The sequence below is a fragment of the Odocoileus virginianus genome, chromosome 2 (genome assembly GCF_023699985.2).
Source record: "Odocoileus virginianus isolate 20LAN1187 ecotype Illinois chromosome 2, Ovbor_1.2, whole genome shotgun sequence".
Taxonomy (NCBI): Eukaryota; Metazoa; Chordata; class Mammalia; order Artiodactyla; family Cervidae; genus Odocoileus; species Odocoileus virginianus.
In genome coordinates this window covers 15,484,418-15,500,907 of record NC_069675.1, presented here as the reverse complement: position 1 = coordinate 15,500,907, position 16,490 = coordinate 15,484,418, and the positions used below count along the sequence as shown (strand labels likewise).

General features: G+C 40.8%; 1 protein-coding gene across 13 annotated transcripts in view; it reads right to left on the bottom strand.

Annotated features, from left to right (window-relative positions):
* The window catches only part of LTBP1 (latent transforming growth factor beta binding protein 1), a 434,653-nt gene that overhangs the window by 54,129 nt on the left and 364,034 nt on the right, over positions 1 to 16,490 (bottom strand). For 8 of the 13 annotated variants that reach the window (XM_070476676.1, XM_070476671.1, XM_070476680.1 and 5 more), the window contains 2 exons: positions 7,733 to 7,858; positions 4,210 to 4,353 (listed from right to left, as the gene is read on the bottom strand). In XM_070476676.1, coding sequence (XP_070332777.1) covers positions 4,210 to 4,353; positions 7,733 to 7,858 — 270 coding nt within the window. The remainder of the gene's footprint in view (positions 1 to 4,209; positions 4,354 to 7,732; positions 7,859 to 16,490) is intronic. The other 5 variants (XM_070476685.1, XM_070476704.1, XM_070476711.1 and 2 more) reach the window with 1 other exon arrangement.

Sequence of the window (16,490 nt, the reverse complement as noted above, 5' to 3'; positions counted from 1 at the left end):
TCATTATGCTTTCTATTTTAAAAATAAAATTCAGTTCTTCCCCCAGAGTAACCTCTGTGCAGCAATCAAGTGTTTTGTGGGTATGGCTTCAGTTGCCCACACAGAATGTTTACTGCTTCTTTTAGAGTGCCCAAGGACATAAAGTCCTTATTGAGCAATGATCACAGGCACTGAGGAAGTAAAAACATCAGGCTACATTTCATAGCCATATCCTTACAGGTGCTGAGTGGTCCGCTATGGACCTTTTTTAGGTATTTCTGTTTCAGGTGTACATTTTAGGCAATGTACAGCAATGTAAATTAGTGGTCAAAGGCCCAGGCAGTGAAAACATTTGACCCAGACCTAAAAAAAATTAGGTGGGAGCCTAATAGTTCAGAAACAAAAATCCTGGGATATTAAAGTTTGAAAGTACCTTCTAAGTCACCTGGGACAAGGCCCTACTGAAGGTAAGAGTCGTTCTGCCAGCCAGTAGGTGTCCCACTTGCTCTCGGACACAGCTAGGGAAACACCCACAATTTCACAAGAAATTGTGACCATCTCGAGCTATTGGAAAGTTCTTCTGCATACTGATCTGAAATCTCTCTTTCTGGCATCCACTCCTCAGCCTCAGTTCTGTCCTCAGTAATGCATCACTTCAGATAACAATGCTACTGCAACTTGTTGGAATGTCTGTTGCCCTAGGGACATTTAGAGCCAAGTAAAAATATTACGGCCTACAAAGCAAATGTATCTTTTTTTCCTAATTATTTTCCAGGAAGGATGAGATCTAAGCTTTTAGTCTATCATGTAAAGAATGAAATTAGTTTGAATCCTTGATAAAAACCTTAACTTAAATATGGTACAACATGTTTTATTCTCGGTAACAGCAGGTTCTTTGACTGGAAAATGATACAGACTCTTTTAATTTAACCAACTTGTTAGATGAACAAATGTTCTCCTGTCCTCCAAAAAACATCCTGGCTAATGCCCACAAGCTAGTGGAGGGCTCATCGCCAGCTGGCTGTTCTCAGGTGGGTCCACACACTTCTGTTCTAATGTGTTGAGCAGTACGCCAACTGTGACTCAGCTATGCTTATTCTCAAATACTCTGTGCCAATGTAACAATTATTGTAATTACATAAGTAAATTGTATATAAACTAATCAAATATGAGTGAGCAGAAGAGTTGTTTCTAGAACAAGTTTAAAGCTTTTAGAACGACTAAGGTTAAAAAAAGTTTTTAAAAAAAAGTTATCAAACTAGAAGTGGGTAAGACAACCATAGAAAATTGAGTAAAACTGTGAAAAGCTAAAGTGACTTTGCACTTATTTACTTAGCAAAGGCCTTTACATTCTTACTCCCTCTGAAGTGGGTGGTGTAGATAATATCTAATAGATGTGTTTTATGCAAGACAAGCCATATGGAATACAAGTGGATTTCTACTCAAAGACAGATCTCGGCTCTTCTTGAGAGATCGGGGAATAAACGTATGTTACATGCTTTAAGTTAAAAACTTAAATATTGAAAAGACATATTATCATTTTTATGACTGCCAGTTTTAATCAGCTTTTTCAAACAATTGACCATTTTGTCAATTTGATGAAGTTTGATGAAATCAGAGAGGAAGCTCCTCTTGCAGTTTATAGCTAATCTCCCAGGATAGAGAATTACTAAAATGAAGATATTATCAAAGACAAACTTAAGACTCCATAAAATCAGTTCAAGTTTGCCAAGAACCATACAAATTGAGATATGGTAGAAATCAGAGTTGCCAGGGATGATACAAATTAATAAGCTTCACCAGTTACTAAGGCAGATTATACTGACATGGACCAATAAAACAACTGAGTGTGTACAATATTTGGCAGAAGCCAGAGAACTATGGGGAAAATAGGCAAGAAACTCAGAAATTAAAGGATCAGATATAATGTTAAGAGGAAAGAGAAACTATGTATACATTGGCAGACAAGCTTTATGAAGCTGAATATTCAAAAATGCTGTTCTTTGCAGAAGCAGGAAAGTACTCTGGAAGAATTTTCCAGAAAGAGTCAGTCAATGAGAAAACAAGGAGCTAAAGGGGGCAAAGCAGGTGATAGGGACTCAATTAAACAAAAACTTAAAAAGTAGAGGATGAGGGATAAGGCTTACAAGACGAGTTACTGTAAAGTTTTAAGTAGTTTACAGTAAGCTTGGGTTCCCTGGTGGCCCAGACGGAAGAGAATCTGCCTGCAATACAGGAGACCCGAGTTTGATCCCTGGAGAGGTCCCTGGAGAAGGGAATGGCAACCCACTCCAGTATTCCTACCTTGAGAATTCCACAAACAGAGGAGCCTAGCGGGCTACAGTCCATTGGGTCGCACACAGCTGGACACAACAGAGTAACTGACACTTTCACTTTCACACTGTACAGTGAGCTAATCCAGTTCATGGAAAATGGTTCAGATGGTCTCATGATCTTATTAAGGCACTATTAATCTCTAAAAAAGAAGTGAGCAAACTTTAGGCTCACAGACACCTACCTTAACTGAAACTAGGTGAACTGAACAAACCCCTTCTTGGTATTACTAAAGCACTCTAGCAAAAAAATATTTGCAGTCAAAAAACACCCACCATCTCCAAAGGGATCACGAAAGGAAGAGAAGTACATAACCCTTATGTGTCTGGATTTTAATACTTCACATATCACTTCATTATTAACGAATGGCTTTTATGTATATAATTTTTTTAAAAACCCATAAAGCTCTGTGAAGCAAATATAGCCTTTATTTTACAGGTGAGAAAATCAAACTCGTAGATGTTGAATGATATGCCCAAGCTTGCATAGCCAGAAAACAGTTCACAGATCAGAACATGGTCATTCCAATTTAAGTATTCAAAAAAAGTGTGGAAAATAAAGAATTAAAATTTCCAGTAATTCCAATAATTATATTTTTATGTCTTCTTTCCATCCCCTTTCTCCACAGACTGTGATCACTGGACTATCTTTTCTTTTTTTCACTTGACATTGTATCACATGCATTTATCATGACTACTAACCTTCATACAGATGAGTTAATGACCACACAATACTGTATCAATTATTCCAGTCACAATAAAACTATGGGGGATGGTGCTACTCTATAGAACCAAAGACAAATAAAAAGGTAGTTACTTCACCAATCCTATTATTGGCCAGCCAGGTTTTTGATTTTTTTTTTTCCATTACAAGTAGAGTTAAGACAAAAAGTCTCTCCTTTATGGCTCATAAGTTGCAGGGATGGTCATTAAAGGGAGAGCAACCCCTCCCTCCAGAAATACTTTCTTCCCTTTCATAGTGTTTTTGAATTACTGTCTCTACATTTAATTCTGCACCTATAACCTTTCTGTATTTAATCATTAAGAAGAAAACGTGTGTGAATGAAGTATTTTTATATTTTATTCCTTACTGCTTGCAAAGATAATTGTCTCACACAGGACAAGTGTACCCTATTGAGGAAGAACCAAAGCTTTCTTAGAAGCACAGATAAAATCAACTGGGATTGAGCAAGATAGTAACACATTCTATGTTTCATTTTATTTGGGTCCCAAAGGACCATTTAGTCTCCTACTTGCCTGAAAACACAATCATACTATAGCCACATGGCACAAACTAAAAGGGTGATCTGGAAATTGACTGATTTATCTGGAAAAGCATCAGCTCTCCATTTCAGAGTATGCCATGATGACACAGTCTAAATCAAATTTTAAACAAACATAATCACAGCCATTCTCTTGGCCAAATTCTAGGGGGTGTGGGGCGGGGCGGGGGGGGGGTGACCTTAAGAATTCCAAGTGGAAGGAAGTCTTCGTAGATCCCAAGGGACCTATATGTTGCTTTTAATTTAGAGAAGTGTCAAAATACGTTTCTCCAAGGGCCAAGAGAGAAGAATTATGCAACTTAATGAGATGTTGCCATATTAAGCCCTGAGCTGATGGCTCTCAGTTTTAGGCAATTCCCAGCCAATGTTCTCATCATTTTGGATCCTTCACTTTCCCCACGGCGTCTCCGGGTTGGAAAGCACATTAGAGGTCATCTGGCTCCAACAGTCATCACCCACGTCTAAAGTCCACTGATAAGGCAGGCCTGGAAACAGCATGAACGCTTCCAGCAGGGTGACAAACTATTTGGCCATTTCTTCCTCACTCCCAGAGTCTTTGGCCCAGAAGGCACAGGCCCCCGGGAGAAGCCCTCCGTGCAGACAGCATCCCTTACCTGTGGAGAGCCGGGAGCGGCACTGCCCGGTCATGGGGCTGTATTCCTGGCTTTCGTCAGCGCACACGCACAGGAAGGACCCTTCCACATTTTCACAGAAGGCTTCACCGCACACGCCACTGAGCAGCTCACATTCGTTCACATCTGGAAAAGGGAGCACAGACCAAGTCAGATGTGTTCCTCACTCCTGACCACGCTTTGTTTCACCAGCTGTGCCATGACTGGTGGTGTCTGCAGGAACAAGGGGACTCCCCCCACCCCGGAAACAATCAAACCCTTCAGCTTTTGGGGGGAAGGGGCTCCCATTGGCAGTGCTGCAAGCTTTGGTTTGTGGGACGGGACAAAGAAAACACAACGCAAGGCTTGCAAACTCCCACTCCGGTTTTAAGGAAGAACTCAAAACCGTACCGCAAGCATCGTATGTACGCTTTGTTTAATTTTCACTTCCCTGACTTTTTGACAATATGAGGTCTTAAATAACTGGGTACTTCTCTCTCAGTTTTTAATTCAAGGAAAATTAGCAGCACTGGCACTTCAGAAACTGCCAAATTCTTGAAATGCATTTTTAGAAATTGTTTACAGTCCACTCACATGTCTAAAGATATAGCTCCCTAGCAGCCAAAATGTTCATAACTTGACAACCAGAAGTCAGGTTGGGTATCTCTTTGGGAAATGAAAGGACAACCGCTATAAGTAGCTGCTGGGTTACATTAATCATTGGCAGGAAGCAAACTGGTCCAGTAACTTCTCACTGCTATTACCATGCCTTTAAAATTTCTGTTGGTGTTCCACAGTGTAATTTCTACTTCTGCTAGATATTTTTATTTTTACTTAAATATACTTAACTGAAACACTATAAATTCACAGATGAGTCCATTTTATTCAACAGTAACCAAGTACCTGGCTCTAAAGAAAGGCTAATTTTATGTCTGCCCTTGTCCAATACTACTTTTTATCTTTTCTCCTCTGAAGAAATGTCATTAATGAGTGCCCAGTAAACAAAATACCTGACTTGACATCTGAAATGTTGATGTATTTTATGCATTAAACATGATTAAATGTGTACAAACATCAGCTTTCATGAGCATACTCTAAGATGGTTTATAGAAAGTTAAAAACTTGAGCAATTATCCAAGTCATCCACGGGAAAAAAATACTATTTTCACCTGCTATACCCAGTTAATTGGACAAAAACTTGATCTCTCTTGACTTATTTGGATAATTACCTCAGTTTTCCATTTCACTTTGTATATAAACAGATATAAATCCAATAAGCTGAGTTTTGCTTATGAAAAGATATTATGACAAAGTAAAGCAGATAGTTGGTATATTTAATCAACCTGGACAGTCATAATTTAGACCAGAAAAATTGACTTTAGATATTTGCCAGTTTGCATTTATCAATTTTAGGTAACTATCAAATGGAATCTTCTACTTTCTAACTTATATTATTTCCATAGCTATTGAAATCTTTCCTACCAGATGGTATTCATTCAATCAAAAAATATTTTCTCGTTTACTTCTATGGTTCAGACTGGGGAGACAATGACGATGTAGGAAGCCTTCAGGGAGCTCCTGCCAACTCCTGCCTTCAGAGAGCTTAATGTCAAGTCATAGAGGCCAGGATAAGTGCTAGGAATGAAAAGTACAGAGCATTAGGACAGCACAGAACAGTGGACCTTACGTGCAGTGGTGGGTTAAGGAAGTAATACTGGAACCAAGCTCCATCTGAAGGATGAGTGGATAAGAAGGGTAAACAGCCAGGATCCAAGCAGTGGGAACAGAGAGGCCAAAGCTTGGTCCCAGAGGGCTGATTCATCTCTCAAACCCTGAGGAACACCCAGTGTGGTGTGGTACATGTAAGAGGTGCTCAGTTAATATTTTTCCAAGAGAACAGACAAATATAACGACACATGTAAGTCTATTAACAGGATAACAGATATTCCTTCTCTAAGGGTGGTATATTGCGGGTCGAAACGAAACATTGGCATGGATTTGGTGCACTCATCTGCCTAGTTAGAAATAAACATTAACGAAGGGCTCAGAAGATAAGTGGAGTCAGTGGTTTGACATCTGATACCACAATAGGTAACAGTTAACATTTACTGAGCACCTACAATGGGCCAAACATTAGGCCCAGTCAGGAGAGACAGTGTTCTCAATCACATGGAGCTTGTTGCCTTGGAAAAGGCAGCTGCAGGCAGCACATACATGATTGATTTATTGCACAAAAGGATGTAAGTATTACAATAGAATTTACCCAAGGTATTTGGGAAGCAGGAGGAAGGATAGTAGCTTAGCTGGAGGGTGAGAAGCGGAACAGGAATGGTACCTGGGAGGAGATGACATTGAACTTCTGGCTTCAGGGGCTTCAGGAATGAATGGGATGGACTGAGGCTCAGGGAGGGGGAGGCCAGGAGGTTATTCTCAGCAAAAGGAGCAAACAACAGCCTAATCACTTCCCAGCTACATGAACAATCATAAGCAGTTTTATGCTGCAGGAGCGTAACCGGTGAGGAAGCAGGCGGTGAGGCTGAGAAAGTAAGTGAGGGCCAGACCACAAGACCTATTAAGTCGACATATTTAGTGAATGGCAGATGGTTTTTACCACTGTAATTTAGTGCATAGGAAACTACAGCAGGAATTGGAACAAGTGATTACAACAGTGTTACCTTAAAGGTGGTTACTATTCAAGTGATTTTATTGTTAAATTTCCAAACCAACTTTGTTTTCCCAGTTCAATCTGGATGGGAAATGAATTGCTGCTTTCATTGCAAATTTCCAAACTAAAACATTGCTGACTCATCCTCAAGTGTCATCTGCCATGTAATGACCAGAGGCAGATTTTCTTAAATTATTAAGTAAAGAAAAAGTCTTGTTATCTGTGAAGTTCTGAATCAAATAATTTCTTTCCCATTTAATTGCTCTAATTGCAAGTATCCTTCATGATGAATTTGACTTAAAGAAATCACGGCTGATCAGAACATGACATAAGAAGTGGCTATTTTATGTGAGCATGTGATGGACCATATTCTAGGACATCTGATGATACTCAAGATTCCTTCCAGCTCTGACAATCTCAGAACAGATGCAAGAACTATGCTTGCACAAGCCAAAGCATCATTTTACGGGTGTCGTTCCTGGAAACAAACTCCTGCCAACACGTTTCCTTAAACACACTGCCTAAGGGAGGTACGTTTTGAAGACAGACAAGCTCTACCACACACCAGACTCTATTTCCTGTGCAGGAAGGACTGGAGCGTTCCGCATACCCAGCTAAGAGCTTAAACAGATGCTCTTTTTAATATACCTTTAAATCCAAAGTTATGCTTCTCTATTTCTTAACATCCCTACCATCTCAGAAGCTGCGGGGTCACTGTGCACCTCTCCAAACCATACGACAAGATCAGATTATTGATGTCATTCCGCCCAGTTACCTTGCTTCCATCTCTCCTGTGGTTGATGATTTTGATTTCTTCTTGAGAGAGAGATGTCGGGAGAAAAAAAAAATCTAAGCACTCACCCACACACCCTTGCCCATCCTGTGGGGCCTGAAAGCCCTGATAACAGAGGCAGCGGAAGGAGCCAGCCGTATTGTCACAAAACCCGTGACTGTCACAAATAGTGTTGTTTACACATTCATCAATATCTGCAAAAAAGACATGGACCATGAGACACAAAACACAGACAGACGACACTAGATACTAATGGAGAGACAGAGGTGTTCAACACACCCCAGTTAGTATGAGATGATCATGTTTACACAGAATGAACTTTGAAAACATTTTATGTATCAATAAAATGTTTTGATGAACATATCTCAACAGACAAAATATTGGGTTCTATGAGAAAGAAAACATTTACTTTTCCTCAGGAAATGTTTTGAAACTGAAATGACTGCTACAAGTGCCCCAGTCCATGTTTTCTAAATATTTTTGATTTTTTCATTTCCAAGGAGAGGATATTCCTGCAGTGGAGATATGTGCAAGTATTGTCACCTTTTTTTGATTGCTGTAAATGCTAATAGTTCTATCTGGCAAATTGGCAGCTGAAATCATTGGCCTGCTCGAACAAGGATTTATTCAGTCCTAGAGATAGTGAATGGACAGAGGAGCCTAGCGGGCTACAGTCCACGGGGTCACAGAGTTGGATACAACTCAGTAACTGAGCTCAAACACTTGGTCAAGTTTAAACTGCATTCCCATGAAGGGAAGGGGGCAGGAGTAGCGGGAGGGAGAGAGGGAGAATCTGATCTGATAAGTTCAGCAGTGTAGCCAGCCCTCCCTGTTACTCTAGAGGAAAGACTTTATTCACAGGGAATGATTTCCTGTCACCAATTTATAGCCACTCAGATCCTAAATGTCACTGCTGCTCAACTGATTAGCCAGTGGCCAACTCTTAAGTTCACTTTGTTCTCTATAAACTTGATGACAGTGGTCCTGTGCTTTCTATCTCCCGTTAATAGAAGTGTTCTCGTAAAAGTCAAGTCTCAGTTTTAAAGTCACAAATGGACTTTTCAATACAGTTCTTTATCCTCAGCTATGCAACTCACTTTCCTCTCCAGTCTCCCATCCCCAGCACTGCTGTCCTCCTTGTTTATGCCCACACTGCACATTGCAACTGCCAGGCTGTCTTCTCTGCCTCTCAACCAAACAGGTCCCAAATACAAGCTTTTTTGAGAAACGATCAAGAGAATATGCAATTATTGCATCCAAATACATGTGAAAAAGATTTCATGTTTATGTTCAAATAACAAAATGAGGTAACAAATGATAAAGAACATGACAAGTGAAATCACACCAGACAGAACTCAGTTTGGGCAAGTTCAAACGAATAAAGTTAAATTTTTCTAAAACTTCAAACACTGAGTCATAAATTTTTCAAGGAAAGAAGATGCATGCAATGATATTCAGCAGCTCTCTCACGTCTCTTCATAACTGTCCAACACGATCAAGCGTAACTTCAGAGACAGTCTCACTTTTGAACTGTAAAATATGAGTGACTATAAAACTTTCTTAATTTTCTCAAAATGGTGTCCCTTCTCCTTAAGGCTGGGCCCTCTCGCCATGCCTACCAGTCACCTCTTCCTCCAATCCACCTGCTCATCCTTCTCCTGCATCTTCAGTGATTCCTCCCTGTCTCCTTCCCTCATTGCTTTCAAAAATGTCACAGTCTCTTAGAAAAGCGTTCATCTAACCACAGTGTCCCCTACTGTGCTTTTTCCACTTCTTCTATCCTTGCAAAATGTATCAAAAGAACTATCTATGCTCACTGTTTTTATCTAATATACCTCTCATCAGTAAAACGGAAACAGTAACAATATTAGTAATGTTAATAATACTAGTATGCTTCTAAAATTACTATAGTAATTTACAAAATTAAAATGCACAAGGTGCATAAAACACTGCTTACCATATAACTTAGGAAGTGTACATGTTACTATTACTATTATCATCATTACTCTTCTTACTCTTCCCTTCCTGACCTACAGGTCTTTCTAACTCTTTATCCTTTGAGAAAAACCACCAGCAGCCAACCTATCATTAAATTCAATGATCATTTTCTAGTCAGTCATCATCACGTCTGGTCACCTTTCTCCTTAAACTCCCTTTTCACGACCCCTGATGGAGGATTATTCTCCTTCTAGCTTTAACCTCCCTGGTTCACTGAGCCTCATCCTTTCTCAGCCTGAAGGTGGTGCCTGCCAGGGCTCAGGCCGGCCCTCCCTGCGACCTGCTTTATTCCCCAAAACTCCCTTCTCCTCTGCTCTCCACCCTCTCCACAGACTTCACATGGCATGAATCCAGTCTTGGTCTCTGGCCAAGATCCTTCTTATTCTTGATCATGTCCATTTCATCTTCTGTTATCATCTCAAATTCACTATTCAAGGTCTTCCTCCTAAACCCTACTTCCTGACCTTCCTGACCAATCTCTCTGACCTCTACCCTTTTTTTAAACCTCTACATCTTACCTCAACTTGAATGGAAAAACTCAACGAAATGATTTCACATCTTAAAAAAAAAAAGTGAATCTTCCCTGCAGCATCTAACACAAAGAAGACACTCATTAAATCTGTCCTGATGGATTTTCAATGTCCACATCAGGCTGAGATCACAACTGATTTACTAGTCATAACCACGAGAGACAGAATTGCACTGTGTCATCAAGTCACTTCACACCGGCCACTGCTCATTTTAGACTTCCTGAAATGGGCATTTGTTGAAGAGATTACGTTATTCATTGAACCACAGGATTTAAGGGCTGGAAAGTAACTCAGAAGTGCTTTAATTACCATTTGCAATGCTGATGGTTTCCCAGTCTCTCTCAAGGGTCTATCCTTTAGAACCCTTTATCTAACCAGTCTCTATTGGACACATCATAGTAAACGAACTCCCTACTGCTCCCCACCTCAGCTCACCTTCATTTCTCCTGTATTCCTGTCTCCTGAGAGCCCAAGCTGTCACCCCAGCCACGAACCTTAGTGTCAATTCTTCCTTCTCTCCTACTCCTCCTAACTTCTGAATCCTACCCTCTTATTTTTCCTGGTATTTCTCATCCCCCTAATCAGTTCCTTTATCTCCAGTTTTGTCTGCCTCCCTCAAATCCATTCTCTAGGGATTTCCCTGGTAGTCCAGTGGCTAAGACTCTGCTCTCCCAATGCAGGGAGCCCGGGTTTGATCCCTGGTCAGGGAACTATATCTCACATGCAGTAACTAAGAGCTCGCATGCTGCAACTAGAGATCCTGCCTGCCACAGCTATGATCCAGCACAACCAAATTAATTAATTAAATTAATTTGAAAAACTCCATTCTCCACATAACTGCAAACCTTCCAGGGAATTCCCTCACTCAGAATGTTCTATGCCATTTTAAGGCTAGAGAACATGAACCACTCTCTATAGCAGAGTGCCGTTCATCATCGGGCATCAGGCTACACATCTGGTCATAGTTCTTAGCCAACTTCTTTCCTAATTCATGCTTCAGCCCTATGAGCATAAGTACTAGAGTTCTTTGAAAACCCTATAGTCTTCAATTTCTCACTGACTTTGTGCACACACCTTTCTTCACTAGAAATTCTCCCCTCTGCCCACTTTGCTCAGAAACTCTCCCTGGCCCTTGGTCAGCCCAGGAGATACCTCCTCTGTGGCAGATTTCTGGGCCTATCCCTTATGCTCCCAGAGTATGTGGGGACACAAAAGTGCTTAACAGGGCTACTTCTGGGGGTAGGGAACCTTCAACCCAACCTCACCAGCAGTTTATTCCCTTCTAAAATGGGACAGTGGACAGCAGAGGAGGATGAAGGGGAAATGGCGCCTAGAAACCTGGTGGCTTTTCGGTCCAGATTCTTGAACTAAACTCTCTTGCCTTCCTTTTTATTATTTATTTTATTCATTCAAGATGATGATTTCTTGTTAAAGACAGTCAGCTCAAGGACTGAATAACTGACCTTAAGGTGAACAAGTTCTGCATTGGTAATGAATTACTGGGCGTCTTGCAGTCTCAGATTTACTGTAACAGTGATTAACAGAGAAAGTTCAGATGAGCAATATTTTGGACTTCAATGAATAGGAAAAAATAACCTAAAATGCCTGGAGACCAGCTCTTCAACAACTAATATTTTATGAAAATGATATACTCTAACTCTCTGCAGTTTCATGCTTTCAACAATGAGGTGAGGTAATAGCTTAATAAGAGGATGTTTGTTTCATGTCTCTGACTAATGATCTATATTTAAAAGCCCCATTATTTCATTAGAACTTTCTTTGATGACAAGAGCTCTCAGAGATATTTTTCCACTGTTAGTCCTATCTATAAACAGATTCATAAGAACTGCCACATTGAAGATTAACTCTAAGGCTAAAGGTTAAGAAAATGTATTATGCTAGAATAAAAGCCTGACCAAGATGCATACTTTAGTCCACTTTTGCTGAAACTGAACTTTGAATGTGAAACTAAATTTTGAATGATTCAGATATCACAGATTTTCTTTTTGCTTAATGAAGGATAACTCTAGTAAGTTACTAAAAGAATTCTGCTTAGGTATCTGTAAAAGTCATATATGATATTGTCTATCACCAGTCACACTGTCTACCCAGTAAGTGATACAGGAGTAACTATTCAGAGATCTCTCAGTTGACAATCCAGATGAAGCTGATACATCAGTGTAAGCACTGATTTCCCATGCACATTTTTGCTATTTATATTTTACTAAGCAAGGCAGATATAAACATTACCACTTCAATGAAAATGAATTCAAGAAAAGAATTATGCAGACCAAGGGAAGCAGATCATTGATGTGAATTCTCCAATAACAAGATTACCCAAAGGTCAGAAAGGGAAACAGAGCATAATCCTTGGCAAATGCAATTTCCAGGGGCTCATTTCTAAAGGAGCAGTGTTGCCAATGACCCACACGACCATACACTTTGAGGATCTTAACCATTGCCCTACTTGTTAGACCAATGATCCTTGTCTGTACGCTTTTTTTTTGGGGGGGGGGGAGAATTGCTTTACAATGTGTTAGTTTCTGCTTTACAACAAAGTGAATCAGCTATATGTATACATTCACTCGCCCCCTCCTCATGGGCCTCCCTTCCACTCTGCCCCACCGCATCCCATCCCTCTCTACTTAGTCCATTTTCTCAATGGACCAAAGGCTTTTCAAAACCTACTGATTGTTACTAGGGATTCTGCACGTAAGAGCAGAACTCCTACCTTGTACTGTCCCTCCACTCTCACTTAGGTAAAGTGAGCTATGAAATAAGGTAAAAGCACAAAGAGGAGACATGATTTACTAAAAGGGGCTGAAGTCAGGTAACCCTTACTTACCAATAAAGAAATTACAACTGTGTTCAAAGACCTCAACAATAAATTACATAAGACATCAATGATCCATTAAATATTTTGTATTATATGCACAACAGTCTAAGTACATGGGGATAAGAGGGTATTTGTGTATATTCGGTCAATAAAGTGATGCGGCTTTCTTTGTTTCAGATACTTGTTTTGAATTAACAAGTCTTTTTCTCATTTTCTTAACATCTCCTGCCTTTGCCTCATTGATTTTCCTTTTTCTTATTCCAAGCAGGACATATCCACCTATTCAAGGAAGGAGCTCTCTGACAAGCCTTCTTTTTGCTGCCAGGGCTCTTGAGAAAGGGGGATGATGGGAATGGGGTGTCATTTTTGGTAAGGGACGACTCATAGGAAAATCTCCACAGCCCTTGCATGATTGGAAAGAAGAAGCCTTCCTGTCATCAGAGTATTTTTAGATGAATGAAAAGGTTCATCTCAATTCGAAGAGGCTTTGAAGATTACCTGGTTCAATTTCTTCACTTTAAGAACCAGAAAGCTGAAACCTACAAAGGAGAAGGAACTTGCCTCAAGGTTACCCAGTCAATCAGCGGTAGAGCTGACAAAGCAGCAGTGCCTAGTGGAGGAACAATCTTCTGAATCTAAGTTTGTGACTGTACCTACCACATCTTATCTCCCACCATGGTGATGGTTATTGAAGGTCATCTGAGAGAATGAACAGAATTAACTCAAATGTAAGCCCATCAAATACACTGGGATGTATGCACTTCAAAGATGCAAGTCAGAAAACACATTCCTTGACTTACCACTTACTGACTTGCAGTTTAATCAAAGTACCCTCCTCTTGTCCTTTAGCAAGGTTTTAACATCCAGGATCATCATAACTGAAATCTAAAGATCCAAGGTACTGTAGGTGCTGAAGATGCTATTTTTCTAGGTGACCCTTGCAAAGAAAGACCCGTCAAGCACCAAGGGTGTGTAAACCACAAAATATCCCAGGGCCATGTCTAGCATTGGTGCTCTTTGGATCTCTCTGTAAGATGGAATGACCTAGTGTTTCAGCCCCAGGCTTCCTGACCAACTGAATGGGTTAAATATTTGGCACTAGAATATTAGGAGAACAGAGCCACAGAAAGGGGGCTCACACTGGAAGCGGGTGCATGGCTCCCCCCCATGAGGACCCCTCATAACCTTTACTGAAAGGAACGGAAGCAGGCAAGGAGACAGTAAACCCCAGCAAAGAAGTGGGACTGAACAACGTTAAACCAGCTGAACAGATGCCCAAAGGAATTTTTAAATGGCATGGCTGATGGCCCAAAAGAGATTAAGGTCTCCCTCACAGCAGAGGAGAGAAGCCAGGATTAAACGGAAGATGAGCGCAGGCCGAAAGAAAAAAATACAATTTAGCCAATAGGAAATTAAAAACTGGATTTGGAGATGATCCAGACAACATAATAGGATATGGAAAGCGCCTTTAAAAAAAAAAAGGTCCACTGAGGTCTGGCAAAATCAACAAGGATGAAGAATATGGGCCTTATGTGTTATGGAAAATTACTTTGTTCTGGGAAATGGGGATGAGCCAGAAAACAGCAGACGGCATCTTTGTGCAGAGTGTGACTGCCATGCTGCTGCCAGACTGATGAGTGGGGGAGAAAACCTAAGGTTCGTGATGGTCACAAGCATGTTTTGAAAGCCAGCAGCCTAAAGTTCAACAATGAGAAATGACAGAAGTAGAGCAAAGTATTTCAAATCCAACATTCTAGCCCCCAAATTCTGGAAAACAAGGCTGGCCAAAGAGAGGTCAATTTTTTTTTCCAGCCTTCAAACGCACTACTTTAAAACAGATTCACTTAAATCATTCTTTTAAAATTACCCAGAGCAGCCTCCCAAATGATATCTGAGAACTGCTAGAAATTCCTGAGAAACAAAACCAAAACTTTGCTCTGATTTTAATCAATCAATACATGGATAACAGATTAACCAGTCAGAGTTAAAGATAGACTAATGGAAAACCACCCTAAAGTCACAATCATCACCATCCCAGTCAACAAATCCAATGACATAGGATTCATCCTCAACCACCTCCCCATGTACAAGCATTGAGCTCCTCTGATTTTCTCTTCTGTTCATCTCCAAGCTCTCCCCTCTTCTCCAATCTTACTCGGGGCCTCCCCACTATCATCTGAATTCCTGCAAAGGCATTCCAACACCAGTTCATTTCCTGGATCGGGAAGATCTGCTGGAAAAGGGATAGGCTACCCACTCCAGTATTCTTGGGCTTCCCTTGTGGCTCAGCTGGTAAAGAATCCTCCTACAATGCTGGAGACCTGGGTTTAATCCCTGGGTTGGGAAGATCCCCTGGAGAAAGGAAAGGCTACCCACTCCAGTATTTGGACCTAGAGAATTCCATGGACTGTATAGTCTCAGTTCAGTTCAGTCACTCAGTTGTGTTTGACTCTTTGTGACACCAAGGACAGCAGCATGCCAGGCCTCCCTGTCTATCACCAAATCCCGGAGTTTACTCAAACTCATGTCCATGAGAGTCAGTGATGCCATCCAACCATCTCATCCTCTTGTCCCCTTCTCCTCCCGCCTTCAATCTTTCCCAACATCAGGGTCTTTTCAAATGAGTCAGCTCTTCAAATCAGGTGGCCAAAGTATCGGAGTTTCAGCTTCAACATCAGTCCTTCCAATGAATATTCAGGACTGATCTCTTTTAGGATGGACTGGTTGGATCTCCATGCAGTCCAAAGGACTCTTAAGAGTCTTCTCCAACACCACAGTTCAAAAGCATCAGTTCTTCAGTGCTCAGTTTTCTTTATAGTCCAACTCTCACATCCATACATGACTATTGGAAAAACCATAGCCTTGACTAGACGGATCTTTGTTGGCAAAGTAATGTCTCTGCTTTTTAATATGCTGTCTAGGTTGGTCATAACATTTCTTCCAAGGAGTAACTGTCTTTTTTATTTCATGGCTGCAGTCACCATCTGCAGTGATTTTAGAGCCTGTATAGTCTATGGGGTCACAAAGAGTCAGACACAACTGAGTGACTTTCACTTTTAAAGCCCCTTCAGGTTTTCTCCAGGGATAACAGTACAAAGGCCCTTGCCACATGGTCTCCGGAACTCATCTGTATTCAACTCTCAGTTTATTTGCTTTTCTAGCTGACCCCTCTGCTACTGTATCTTCTACTGCCCTCTTTCCCTGTCTACTGGATCATTCTGTCAGGATCTATTAATAAAATTTCATGCTATTATCCTGAATAGGGCCTCAGGGCATAACACTATCCCTTCAGCTAGAGCTACATTTCTCACTCCTTTTAATGGCCAAGATTCTGGACTATTCTGTTAGCTCTCATTTGTTCTTGGGTGGCTCCAGTATTTACGACTCCACCAAAATGGACCTTCATAAGGTGATCATTTTGGAAAATCCAAAGGACTTTGTGCCAGTACCATACTGTCTTGA